General features: G+C 34.5%; 1 protein-coding gene across 1 annotated transcript; it reads right to left on the reverse strand.

The window, feature by feature from the left end:
- Window positions 1–11,678: 11,678 nt before the first annotated feature.
- Window positions 11,679–14,720, reverse strand: LOC121391859 (splicing regulatory glutamine/lysine-rich protein 1-like). Its single transcript, XM_041523338.1, is given in 11 exon segments — window positions 11,679–11,755; window positions 12,196–12,276; window positions 12,319–12,501; window positions 12,569–12,699; window positions 13,239–13,325; window positions 13,368–13,441; window positions 13,536–13,571; window positions 13,573–13,764; window positions 14,218–14,363; window positions 14,423–14,556; window positions 14,605–14,720. Coding segments are annotated over 11 exon segments (1,257 nt in total).
- Window positions 14,721–14,960: the final 240 nt, after the last annotated feature.

Here is a 14,960-nt window from a genome sequence, read left to right on the forward strand (position 1 = left end):
AAACATATTTCACTAAAAGTAGGTCTGTCATCTGGGTCCAGCTACAAGGAAAATAAAATTAGCATATAAAATTTGTATTATATTATTATTACTGTTAATATGTTAGCAGACAAATGTAACTGTTGAGGTTTGTGTTCCTAAGTCACTGTGTTAAATACTGATGTTTACTAGTATAGAGCTTACTAATGGTAGCTATCCTAGGTCACTGTGGTAAGTACTGATGTTTACTAGTATAGAGCTTACTAATGTAGCTATTCCAGGTCACTGTGGTAAGTACTGATGTTTACTATAAGCTTACTAATGGTAGCTATCCTAGGTCATGTCATAAGTACTGATATCACTAGTCTATAGCTTACTAATGGTAGCTATTCCAGGTTACTGTGATAAGTTACCCTAATGGTTATGAAGATAACGTACATGAACAACACCTTATATACCATATACATGTAAATATGGACACAGATACCACTATACATGATAATATGCCATATACACAAACAATACCCAATATATGTACAGATACCAGTACATGTACATATACCATTATACCGTACATATACCATATACATGTACATATACCATATACCATATACATACACCATATACCATATACCATATACCATATACATGTACATATACCATATACCATATACATGTACATATACCATGTATACCATATACCTTATACATGTACATATACCATATACCATATATACATATACATGTACATAATACATATACCATATACATTTACATGTACATATACATGTCCATATATATACTAAACCCAGTTAAGCATGAAATAGGAAGATTTAACTCACCTGACTACATTTCAACATTAGTTCCCATAACTGTGGTGGGCATCCTTCACATAGCGGCTGTAATCTATCATAATCTACACCAAATTGCTAGAGGAAATAAACCAATTAAATAATTTAAAAGGAAAAAATATAATTTAATTAGACACCTGTTGTAACCATAGCAACTAGTTACTATAGCAAAATATGGCAGATTTATATCATTGGTTGTTCTAGAACATTCTTGTGTGTACACTCAAATGTTGAGGTATTAGTTTTACCATATATGGTAAGTGAGAAGGAATGAGGTATTTGTTAATGAGATAGTTATATAAACTAACAATGACGTTAATAAATACATTTGGGATTACTCATTTGGAAAGATGAATGGATGGAAGACTAATAAGCCCTTACATTGGTCCTTGGTAAGAAGTCAGGATCAGCAGACAGTCTAGACACTATTTCCGCTAATACAATTCCAAAAGAAAAAAACATCCGCCTACAACAATGATTAAAATACATGTATAGTGGTACATGTTAATATAATACCTGTTCACAATATTCTCGTCCTTTTAGACATTCCGGAGCCATCCAAAAGGACTACTACAGTCTCTGTGTAACTCCGTCTGAAATAGGCAAAAAAGAATAAAATGGATGATCAAAGTTTAAAAATGAGTATATGGATGAATGGATGGACTAATGGATGAATGGATGGATGAATGAATGGATTAATGGATGAATGAATGGATGAATGAATGGATTAATGGATGAATGGATTAATGGATGAATGAATGGACTAATGGATGAATGAATAGAAGAATGGATGAATGAATGGATTAATGGATGAATGAATAGAAGAATGATGAATGGATGGACTAATGGATGAATAGATAGAAGAATGGATGAATAAATGGATTAATGGATGAATGAATAGAAGAATGGATGAATGGATGGACTAATGGATGAATAGATAGAAGAATGGATGAATGAATGGAGTAATGGATGAATGAATAGAAGAATGGATGAATGGATGGACTAATGGATGAAAATAGAAGAATGGATGAATGAATGGATATGGATGAATGAATAGAAGAATGGATGAATGGATGGACTAATGGATGAATAGATAGAAGAATGGATGAATGAATGGATTAATGGATGAATGAATAGAAGAATGGATGAATGGATGGATTAATGGATGAATAGATAGAAGAATGGATGAATGAATGGATTAATGGATGAATGGACAATGATAACAAAATATGGAACAAACAAATGATCTGTAACAAAGACACACACACACACACATATATTATCAAAAGGTCACTAAATAGAATGTCCTAGTAACATTACGTGTTCTGAAGTCAGACAACAGGTCAACTACAATATCCTATCTAATGATCTATATTGAACTACAATATAATATATTGTAATGTATTCTCTAAAGATTTAAATAACATATAACCACAATAATTTTAAAATGCCTCGTACTTTACACAAGACATAACAAAAATGTACCTATTGTACATACTTTGAATACTTACAAACCCACTAAAATTGTTCGGTAATGGACAGATAGATGAATAAATAAATAAATAGAGAGACGAACAAAACAGTTGAGACATGATACATCAAACCATATCATGTGACTATCACATGACCTACATATTACATCATAGCTAGTTAATACAGAAACCTATCATTTCTAAATGTATATACATGTACATGTACATTACAAGCATATGTACGGTATACAAACATTTGTATTGTGTGAGGTAATTTAGTTAGGGTAATATAATAATAATACTCATAGTTTATAGATTACTAACAATGTCATCAATTTTGGTAACATTGACAATAAACAATGATAAACAATTGATACTCTATTGTATTAATATATAGAATAATTATATAACATTATATGATATTAAATAACATTTAATTATCAAATGTATATCTACCCTTTTATCGATATATCCCTTATCAGACAGCTGGGTACAAGTAATTATATAACAGACAGACAGACAAACAGACAGACATAAACAGACAGACAAACAAAATACAGACAGACAGACAGACAGACAGACAGACATATAAACAGACAGAAACAACAAACATACAGACAGACAGACATATAAACAGACAGACAAACAACAAACATACAGACAGACAAAGAGACAGACAGACAGATCACCTTTTATGTTTGATTTTTGCTGCTAGACCAAAGTCAGCTACAACACATCTCATTTGTTCCATCTTTCTCTTTCTGTATCAAACAATTCTATTAAGAGATAAAGCATTACATAATAATCATTACATCATAATGACATCATTACTGTGTAATGTTTACTACAGTTACAGGTTGTTCGTACAAGTTGTGACCAATTTAATAAGATAATTAGCACCAAATTTTGAGATGCAAATTACTGAGTTTCCTTTGCAAACATAAACACACAGTGACATACATTATCTACATATATGACAAAAATGTTAAGATCACACTAAAGTCAATGTATACATAGTTTCTATATCAACAATAACTTCCATTGGAATGTAGTAAAGAATTATAAACAACTTTAACTGTCACCAACTATATGACATATACCGTCAGTTAGAGTGAGTAACAATGAAATAAGACTATTTTCTATGTGATCGTTATAGACATTAGTTTCTTGTTGATAGTTGTAATATCAATTTAAGGGACACTCCTTAATAGAACGATCAATTTAACATCAATTTACTAAAATATATGCTTAAAAGCCATTTTAATAAATTGATAACAGACATAATCAAGTTTTTAAATTGATTTGTAGTAATACAATTGAATAAAACAAGTTTTGAAAACTAGTTTAATTTACTTGTTCATGTCAGACTTCCCCTTTATACCAGTACAAGTATTGCTTCCACCTCCTCAACCACAACTGTTGCAGGGAGGTAGTAAGAGGTGATTAATTAAACAGCATCTATTATATGCACCTGCACTAATATATACAAACATACTCCATGAGGAAGCCAGAAAGACTGGACTCAAATTACAATATGAGTATACTCTAACAATGCCTCAGCTGTAATCACACCCCTCTCTATTTTACGCTGTTGCACGTCTCCTCTCATCCCACACAAGCATATAATAAAAGGATGATATTCATGATTCAAAAATACTCAAGCGTGCATTCTGTGGCTAATAGCAGACAACTGGGTGTTGAACTATGAATATGATTAATGTTGCTAGATAGAGGACTATATTTGTGATAACAAGTAAGGAAGTCATTTTGGTTTTTATTAATGGATACTCATGGTCCATTAAAAAAGAATGTACCACTTGTTATTTTAACAGATAATAACAAAGCAAGCTATACTGTAACACTATAGTTACCTTTGACGTTAGATCTCTGTGGAAGACACCTTTTGAGTGTAGATAAGCCATTCCACAGGCAATGTCCTTAGCTAATTTTACTCTCATAGACCATGATAATGGTATCTTGTTATTTTGTAACAACTCCTCTAGATTACCGCCATTAATAAACTAGAAAAAGGATATGTTTATAGTGTTATTAATAAAAGAAACAGTAGAGTTGTATATTTAAACTGTCTTCACAGAATAGTTTCAATAAAAGACACCTGATATTGTAGTGGAGTCTATTAATAGTAGTGTCATTATGGTAGGTATATGTACTGATGTTCACTAGTCTAGAACTTACTAATATTAGCTATCCTAGGTCGTTGTGGTAAGTACTGATGTTTACTTGTCTAGAGCTTACTAATGGTAGCTATCCTAGGTCACTGTGGTAAGTACTGATGTTTACTAGTCTAGAACGTCCTAATGGTAGATGTATCTATCATTAATGTTTACCAGAGCTTCTAATGGAAGCTTGTAGCTATCTGAACTCACACAGAAACACACACATACAATCTATTGATGAAAACAGATCTGCTGTAGTTAGCTATATATCTCTTTATATACTTTAGTTTCTAGTATCTTGTCATCAAACAAGTTGGAACAGCTCAAACAATCCTCATTACATTCTGCTCTCATATAACTTTAACTCGAAAGTGCCTTACAAGACTGTGAAATAATGCAAATATAGTGAGAATAAACAAGGCTAGAATACGAGGGTAACTACCACGGGGGAACTATTACCATAGTGACATAGGATAGCTACCATTAGTAAGCTGTAGTAAGTGTCACTAATGCTATGTAATTTAAACATTATTTTGACAATAATACAGGTTAGCTAAAGTGAAAAACCTGTTTTTTGAAGCCATGCAGTTGATATTTACAGTCTAAATAGATGGTAATTAAGATTTCCTACCTACCTCTGTTAATGCATGCAGTTGTCCTTCATGTACACAAGAACCTTTGAAACTAGAGACAGAGAGAGAGAGATAATAACATTACTGTAACATATATATTATTATATTATTGGAATGGGGGGCAGATAATACCAGCTGGGAGAGTTAACACATGGTGGAGTCAATCAATACATTTAACTGATAACTCGTCTTCAATGTGAAATAAATTCCTAGTTTTGCTCAAACTAGTGATCACCTCATAACTCACCCAAGAATGTTTGGATGTGAAAGACGATTCATAAGTTGTATTTCAGCTAACATCTGTTTGCTGTTCTTTCTAGATTTATTCATTTTTAAAACATTACTTCTCCAGTGACTTTGTGAGTTACCTAACACAATCAGAGAGAGAGAGAGAGAGAGAAGGAAGAGTTAGTAAAAGATGTGTCTAACTTTATAATACAACTTACCTTGTAGACTTCAGCAAAGAATCCTCACCGATTCTCTCTCGTGTAAAGTCATTCAAACAAGTAAGTTGATAGACAGCATCTCTTACAGCTATATAGGAGGTACTCTTGGGACGAGCTTTCCTTATTCTGGGGGAGTAATCGCTATCATCACTATCACTGTTAGACGGACTTAGAACGACCTCCATAGCAAAATTGGCCTCCATTCTATTGCCAAATTTTAACTGACTTCTCTCTTCAAATTTAGTTGAAAATGCTTGAAACTGTTATTGTTTATCATGCAACACATCTCATAATGCTATCTTGATTGCAACTATTTAATAATATTCATAGAAATCTTATTAACCATCAATAGTTTATTCATTGTCCGAATTGCATTCTTTTAAACAGTAAACAAACAATACGCAATACAATAGACTATAACTAAGTGGGTGGAGCTTTCTTACATCATCATGGAATGATTAGTATTATTAGATATATTTTATGTAACTGGTTGTGATTCTCATGGTCCTCTACCAACGACACGAAGGGATTCTCTGGAAGTGTTCCGTCCCTAGGACGAGTCTGGGGATCAATGGGATCTGGACGCTTGAGAGCATGGAATTTCCAGGCTGCGGCAATGAGACTTACCTTAGGAGGAGGAGGAGGACAATAATAATAAAATTAATAATAAATTATTTTAATAATAAACTGTAATAAAAATTATTGTATTCACCTTTGACCTTACTACGTAACAAAATAAATATGATATCTATTATAGAGATACCCTTAATATGTACATGTACATGTAGAGACGGAGGAGAATGTGGTTAATTAATTACATAATGAGATTATGAATCAATTTTTTGGCCAAAACAAATCATACCAATTTGTATTGTTAATAAAGTTTGGTCAACTCCTAATAATAATAGTTGAGAGAGAACAATAGTAATTACTACATGTACTAGTTACTACTATGGGCTACTACCATATAAGGTACCCTGTATTCATACATCCATTTGTCATATCCATATATCCATTAATTATATTTATACATCCATTAATTATATTCATTCAATCTCACTGGGATAAACTGGTCCTTGTTATTTTGTAGCTCTACTTCACTGAGAACATCTGGATCTAAAAGAGGGAATCGAACCTGCAGGATAACAACCTTAGCAACTTCTTGTAATGATGCTCCTGTCACTACCTGAGAGAGAGAGAGAGAGAGAGAGAGAGAGAGAGAGGTTTGGAGAGAGTAGAGAGAGAGAGAGGAGAAGAGGGAGAGAGAGAGAGAGAGAGAGAGTAACAATCAATTCAAAGTAACTTACAATATCAGTTCTTACAGAATTTACTTGTCCCCATTCTTTCACTTTATCTAAGATATCTACTTCATCCATTTTTGAGTTTATCAGACGTTAAAGCAAATGCCAATGCTTCTTCAGACATCTCATTAAAACCAGCACTTTTAAATACATCCTAAAATAGGTCCATGTATTATATCTGGATGTATCTATCTGTCCATTCATTCATCCATGCATCCATTTACCTCTGTATTCATTTCAATAAAAAGTAGGCATTCTTCTTGAAGCGTGATCTGTTGATATGTAAGAGCTGCCTAAACAATCACAAAAATACTCTAAAATAAACAAATTTTGCAATATGTTCTTGTCATTTCACCTGCATAAACTCACACACAGTTGATACATCAATGGAATCTCTCATGAAACGTACACATAACTGGTATGTATGTATGTGTGTATTAGTAGCACATGAGAGAGAGAGAGAGAGAGAGAGAGAGAGAGAGAGAGAGAGAGAGAGAGAGAGAGAGAGAGGAGAGAGAGAGAGAGAGAGAGGAGAGAGAGAGAGAGGAGAGAGAGAAAGAGATGATGGAAAGATATGTAAAAATGAACAAGAAGTTAATAACTACTAACTTTTGTCAGGCCATCTAAACCATACTCAATAGCGGCTGCCATTACATCTATCACCTAGAGGGAAGAAGAGAGGGAAACAGGAGAGAAGGGGAAGAGTCAAGAGAAGAAGAGACAAAGAGAGAGATAATGCTGTTTGCAATGTAAGTGTACATTGCTGACCATATGAGTTGATAGACTACAGCAATTTGTGTAAATAAACTCCAATACAGCTAGAAAGATGGTAGGTCTGACCTCAGATAAGACCAATGAAGAGGATGGATCATTACCAGGAGATACATTGAGCATAGCTCGAAAAACTTCACATCTGGGTTGATAGATAATGCATAGATTGTGTTAGTTTGCTAAATGTACCTTGCTGCTAAAATACATCTGTGTCCATAAATAATTTGCTTTTCTTCTCCTACAGCAAACCTGACATCACTATTAAAGAGGAAAGATTATTATAAAGCAGTTTAGATAGAATGCAAATAAAATTGACCTGTATTCCTTTTCATTGATCATTTTTATCATCTCAGATGCAAGGCATCAGGATCTCCAAAACAAACAGCACTTCTGCCCACCTTCCCATCCGTCATCTTGTTCAGTTACAGCTGCTACTGGTCTTCTTTATCTCTTGAAAAACCTCTTCTGTGTAAAATCTCAATGGAAGGAGTTGAGTTCAAACGGATTGTTTAGTTACCATAGCAACCGGGTGGAGCTGATCTGGTCTGCAACAACACAATGGCCACTTCTGAATCTGATCGTCCACTTCAGAATAACGTACCGCCTTCAGGGATCCAGAAAGCAGATTTTCCTACTCGCGTACCAACTTCTGGATTTCCTGCTAGACCATTAACACGCTATACTGCAGGAAAAGGTGAGCAACGTATTTTTAATACCTACCTTTCATAAGGTGATAAATCATAAAGGTACAGGACAATGGATAATAGAATATCAAGCTGAACAAAGAAGAAGGCTAAAAGTGACTCTAACATCAGCTATTAAAGAACAAGACATTGCATTGAAAATGGAGAGTACACACCTCACAGCACCTGAAAACACTCCAGCATCAACTAGCGCAAGACATCGAAAAATATTGGACGAGAAACTACTAGTAAACAAGTCCTATCCTGAGTGTTCATATATTATACCTGCTTCTTCTTTTAGTTGAGACTAGGATATGTTGAAGAACCTGCAGATTTATGTATTAGTAACGTCAGTAGTATGGAACTACAATCAGTAAGAGACCTTTAAAATATGTAACATTCATCACTTCATCTTTAGTTTCTCTGACCATCACATGTCTGAATTTACTAATCTAGTTCGTATTTGTGCCTCAGATAACTACCTACCTTTAGGTAACCAATGGATCAATACTGATAGATGGATGGATAGATTTATAAATAGATGGTTAGACATTTATGAATCTTTTTTCACAGAGGCTTTTGAATTATTTCCCGTGTTAGAAGACCTGGAGCTCTCTCTTAATAATATCTCTAATATTTTCCATCAGATTCAATTCGTTTCCAGCATTAAATAGACTAGATCTCTCCTACAATAATCTCTCAGGAACAGCCATTGTTGCTTTAGGGAGTTTACCACTTTTAAAAGAGCTTCATTTAACAGGTACAATGTCATCCATCTTTCAACCATACATTCATTTTTCATCTATTCACTCCTACCAAATATTCCTAGGTAATAATATTGTTAGTCTTCCATTGGAAATGTCAAGACCACAGGAGGTTCCTAATACAACAAAAAGGTATTATATACACATACAATTTAAAGAACACTAACCTATTAATATTATCTTTAGTAGTACTTGTTTGAAAATCAGGTTCCCAAGATTGGAGAAACTTTGGCTAGATGATAACAGATTAACAGATACTACAACATTTGCTGTGTTAGCTGGACTAAGAAAGTAAGTGTTAAATATAATAAACACATTGTTATAATTTGTGCCAGATTAAAATATTTGAACTTGGACAATAATGAACTATATAAAATACCACATCTTAAATTATTGGGCACTAGTTCCATCCAACAACACCAACATGACGAGTTACCTCAAATTCACACTAAGAAAGTAGAAGAACTTATCAAGACAGATGCCTTAATTGACAGTTCTTCCTCTCCTCCTCCGTCAGAAGAGCAACCAGTACAGTCTCAACATATGACACATCTTTCCTCTAATGCACCTTTCCCTCAACTATACACACTCAGTTTAATGAACAATATAGTACGTCATAATACTACAAGTAATACTGAATAAACACTATTTTTAGATAATCAATAGTGAAGGATTGATAGCTTGTGGTACATGGCCAGCACTAAAAGAAGTTATTATTACAGGCAATCCTATAGTCAATGTGAATAATGGTATGTTAATGTTACATTAAATATTACTTCTAGATGTGTTTAGTATTGTCATTAATTTGCTGTAGGACTACCACATATTATAAAGCAAGAGCTAGTAGAACGTGATGGTATATCAATTATCAGGTTAGGAAAACTGGTTTAACAAGATTTGATATCTAGTCATACTATACAATTAACAGATCAAAACCAACTGTTGTCAGAAAGTCTTGGATTACCAACAAAGCTAAAGATTTCAAAAAGGTGGCTGTTTAATTGTTATAACATGTATTGTTGAAATAATGCTTCTCAGATATCACTAGCTCCACCTCCAACTATACCAAAGAGACCACTCCTCTTAGCATTGGAACCTCCACCTCTCCCCCTCTCTCTGACAGCAGGTGGCGATAAAGACGATTATAATTTTGATGAAAATCTTTCAGAAGACTCGACATTATCTTATCATACTAATTCAGTTAGTGATGGGGAGAACTAGTCGAGCAAGTCCTGGTATCTTTTTGACACAAGTAAAAACAAACTTGACTGTTAATTATGATGTCTAATTAATTTCATTAGCCTCAAAATGAAGAGGAATTGGACCAAAAATCACACACACACCATACAACGACCCTGCCCACTCCTAATAAGTCTGTTGTTATGGGAACAATGGGAAATAGCTTTGAAGGAAGAAAAGAGTGTGGCTGAAGAATACAAGAGAAAACGGCAAAAGGAACAATGAGGACTTTAGTGATATCCCTGAAAAATATAAAGGATTTGAAAGTCTTATTGTTGCAAAGGAAGATTATTATGATGATGGACCACCACTACCAACAGGTAAAATGGATGTATAACATGTTCAATGGATGAATAAAATATTCAATAGATGCATGATAATGTTCAATGGATGTATAAAGTATTTAATGGATGAATAATGTATTCAATAGATGCATGATAATGTTCAATGGATGTATAAAAGTATTCAATGGATGTATAACATATGCTATTTATTTTGACATAGACACTTACAGTTGTGCTCGTGCATTGAAGCATGCCCTCAAAAATCCTCTGTTATTAACTAATATTAACAAATCCTCTCAACTTGTCACGTCCACAACAACAACACCTCAAGTCTTCCAATATCTGAAGAAAACGGTAACATTAATGTTTAATGTACACCCACACACACTCACTCTCTCTCTCTCTCTCTCTAGCCCTCAACAGAACAGTACCACAACATACCAGCAGTGAGTACAAGACAACAAGAAATAGATGTTGTTCTTAATGATTTAAAAACACACGAGATAACTGTGGAAACTAGTCTTGTGGATATTATGAATATAAAAAAGAGAAAATCATGTTATCTAATAGAACACAAAATGATCAAAGAAGAACATCGCAAGAATCTCTTACTGAAAATGAAGGAAAAAAAATTATTCAAATATGTAAGAATTACAAAAAAATCTCATAGCACAATATTAACATATTTGTCAATTCTTCATACTATCGATGTTAGAGGACACATAGACTTAGTATAATACTATATACAGTACATCCCTGCTACTATAACTATTTGCTCAGGCCCATGGAGGGATTAGTCTGTAGTTTCAAACCCCCTACACACACAATTACCATATTTGGTACACAACCATCTTATTTTTTCTATACAGCTTCAAGTTAAATATAATCACGTACGTGAGAAGTCACTAGAGACATTAGCAGCACTAGACTCAGTCCAAATGCTAGCAAACTCAAGTTCAGGAATGGGTCTACAAACACAACCATCATCACTAGTATAATAGTGTTTTTTTGTGTGTGTATTATTGTGAAAGATATTTAAAACATAAAATAATCAAAGAATTCTGGTAGAAATAGTTCTCTCAGTCTGAAGAGGGACTGCTGTGTCGGTCATCATCTTGTCCTGAGAGTGGACTATTATCAGAATAATGTACCTTCCCTAAAAACATAACAAGATTTTACTATAAACAATTCTATAGACAGCCCGAGTTGTACAATAATTTTAACCCTGTATGCACAAAACATAAAACCACACCCCTAATTACCTTCTCTTTCATGAGGGGGTGGAGAAGGAGATAATGATACAGAGGGAGATCGCTGCTTTTTATGTTTCTTTTCTTTCTTGGATTTTTTACTTTTCTTTCTCTCAGGACTCGGACTAGGGGTAGCTGACAAGTCTCGTTCTCGTGTTTTCTCATAATCACGATCTCTATTCCGCCTATTAAATAAACAAAATAACTAAGACAATAATTAGTTTACATACCTTGAAGATTTGCGTCGAGGTGAGGGAGAACGACTTTGCTGTAAGATCGTCGACGTCGGTCTCTTTCAGGCGATCTGGAGTCAAATAATTTTATGAAATTAATACATTTTTAATACCTTCGACGATGGGAGTAATATTGACGAGGAGGGGACCTGGAACGCGATCTTCTATCCCGATAACCTCCTCTGCGACTATCACTACAAAATAAAATGGCTCAAGTAATCATATTACCACATTACCTCGATAGGGAGAGTAACCACGGTGACGAGGAGACCACGAAGGACTTTGTCGACGATATCTCTCACGAGAGGGAGATCGCCTCCGTCTATCCCGTGATCTAGATCTCCTGCGTTCTCGAGACCTAATTAGAAATGTAATTAAAGAAGCAGTCCCTTAAAGGTCAAAATTACCTTGAGCGACTTCTGGAACGTGAATCTCTCCCTAGAGGTTAAAATCACACACCCCATTATCACAATAAGAACACTGTACCTGGTTCAATAGCAGTAGATATAGCATGAGTTGCCTGGCGTACCTTCCTCATTGCCTCATCGACTTCTCTCTGTGCCATTTCAGGTGTTTTTCCCTGTGGCTTAACTATAGCATTTTTGCTGTGATTGACTCTACAGATAAAATGTGATATAATTATATAAAATACTATAACTAGCATAGATGCATGAATATATATATAATGGATGAGTAAATAATTTAATGGAGGAATGAATGAATGAAGAAAGCATGTTAATTTTATGCATCACATAAGTCAGTGACCACATACATTAGTGAACCCTTCTAAAACTTAATAATACTTACATATAAAGTCTGGAGTTTGAAGTGCGTTATAAATAGAATTATTAATAAATACGTGTTTAAATGGTCTGTGCATCATGTGTATACAATTTAATATATGTGTGTGCAAAGAATAGTTAGAGAGAGAGAGAAAGAGAGAGAGAGAGAGAGAGCACAATGGTAATTTCAATGTGATAGTCATGTGACGGTCATACAACAGTCATGTGACAAACATGATAGTCACATAGCAGTCACATAATAGCCATGCAATAACCATATGATAGTCATGTGAAAAGTAAAAAGCTACACAACGAACACTGGCAATCATAATTATGATGACATACAAGATACATGTGACAGCCATGTGACTCACTTGATGGGACGATCACCAAACATAGCTCCATTGTATTGTAGAGCTATTTGAACTGACTCTGGATTGGTAAATTCAACAAAGGCAAACCTGAGGAGACATCACCATATATGGTATATACTACAAACTAACCGAGTGGGTTGGGTTTCGTCTCCTGCCATTCTAACATAACGAATTTCACCACAAGTTTGGAAAAAAACCCATAACTTGGTCCGCCATAAGCTAAAAAAAATTTTTAAAAATTATACATATAAATGTACATTTAAGATAATTCTATCCACCCATCCATCTTTCCCATACCGTGCTACTTAAATTCCCGACGTAAATAGTCCTTCTTTATCTCATCAATCTTTGTTGGATCAACATTGCCGGTAATAGTAGGAGTCGATGGAATAACAGAGCCTCCAACACTGAGCACAGCTGAATTCTGGGCAGAATTATTAACATCATCAAATGATTGTAAATTTGCTGATATAGAGGTTGCTACAGCCTGTGCCTGCTCTATTGCACTAGCCAGTGGATTCTGCAACTATGGTAATATAAAGTGCAAAATAAAACATCATGAAGAAAGATAAATGGCTGTCCAATGGATTAGAGAAGAGAGGGAATGTTTTGATTGGTCCTCTAACCTGGGAATACTATGAGGATACTGGCTTTTATTATGGTGACTTAGGATGGCTATCATTAGTAAGTTATAGGCTAGTGAACATCAGTACTTACCATAGTGTCTTAGGATGGCTATCAATAGTAAGTTATAGGCTAGCGAACATCAGTACTTACCATAGTGTCTTAGGATGGCTATCATTAGTAAGTTATAGGCTAGTGAACATCAGTACTTACCATAGTGTCTTAGGATGGCTATCAATAGTAAGTTATAGGCTAGCGAACATCAGTACTTACCATAGTGTCTTAGGATAGCCACCATTAGCAAGTGTGTGAACATCAGTACTTAATACAGTGGGCCATATCAAATTTAACTTACTAATGGTGCTTGTGGTGTTCCTAGAAGACTGCTTTGTGGAGTCGGCAGTAAAGGGGTGGAGTTAGAGTTACCAAATAGGGCAGGGTTTGCTACTGCTACAGCAGGAGCAGCTAATGACATGGCAACTGATTCATCTGGAATAACTTCTAACAGATAACAATATGATTAAGTGGGTGTGGCATAAAGTTATGTAAGTGTGGCATACCATAACGTGACTGAGATATAATTAAAGCTCGATCTATGAATATTGTATTAGAAAGATGTAATGCTGTTTCAACTGATGATCTTTCTTTGTAAGTGACAAAACATACTTTAGAAGGAATATCAATACGATCCTCACTATAAATTTAGGAACAGTCAAAAAACAAAGAATATAAAATAACTTACTCCTCAGGAAACAGTCTAATTTCGTCAATGTCTCCTAGATAACTGAGCAATTCCTTCATCTGTCGATAGGAGGCCTTTGGGCAGATATTTGTCACTTGGACTGTACAGATCGCCATCTTGGAGCCGCACGTTTTTGTACAACTGCGCGTGCTCAGTTAATATATGAATAATAAATAGCTGACAATTATGACTTTTAATTAAATTATCAGGAAGAAGGGTGTGGCTGTTTACTTGCACACATGTTCCTTATTCGAAGTGTATGTCCTTCTCTCTTATTAAGAAAATCTATTAAAATGGCCACAGCCTGGACTGGCCCTGAAGATATCACACAACAGTCTCTAGATGATTCTTCTGAT

Source organism: Gigantopelta aegis, unplaced genomic scaffold (genome assembly GCF_016097555.1).
Source record: "Gigantopelta aegis isolate Gae_Host unplaced genomic scaffold, Gae_host_genome ctg3023_pilon_pilon, whole genome shotgun sequence".
In the NCBI taxonomy this organism is placed as follows: Eukaryota; Metazoa; Mollusca; class Gastropoda; order Neomphalida; family Peltospiridae; genus Gigantopelta; species Gigantopelta aegis.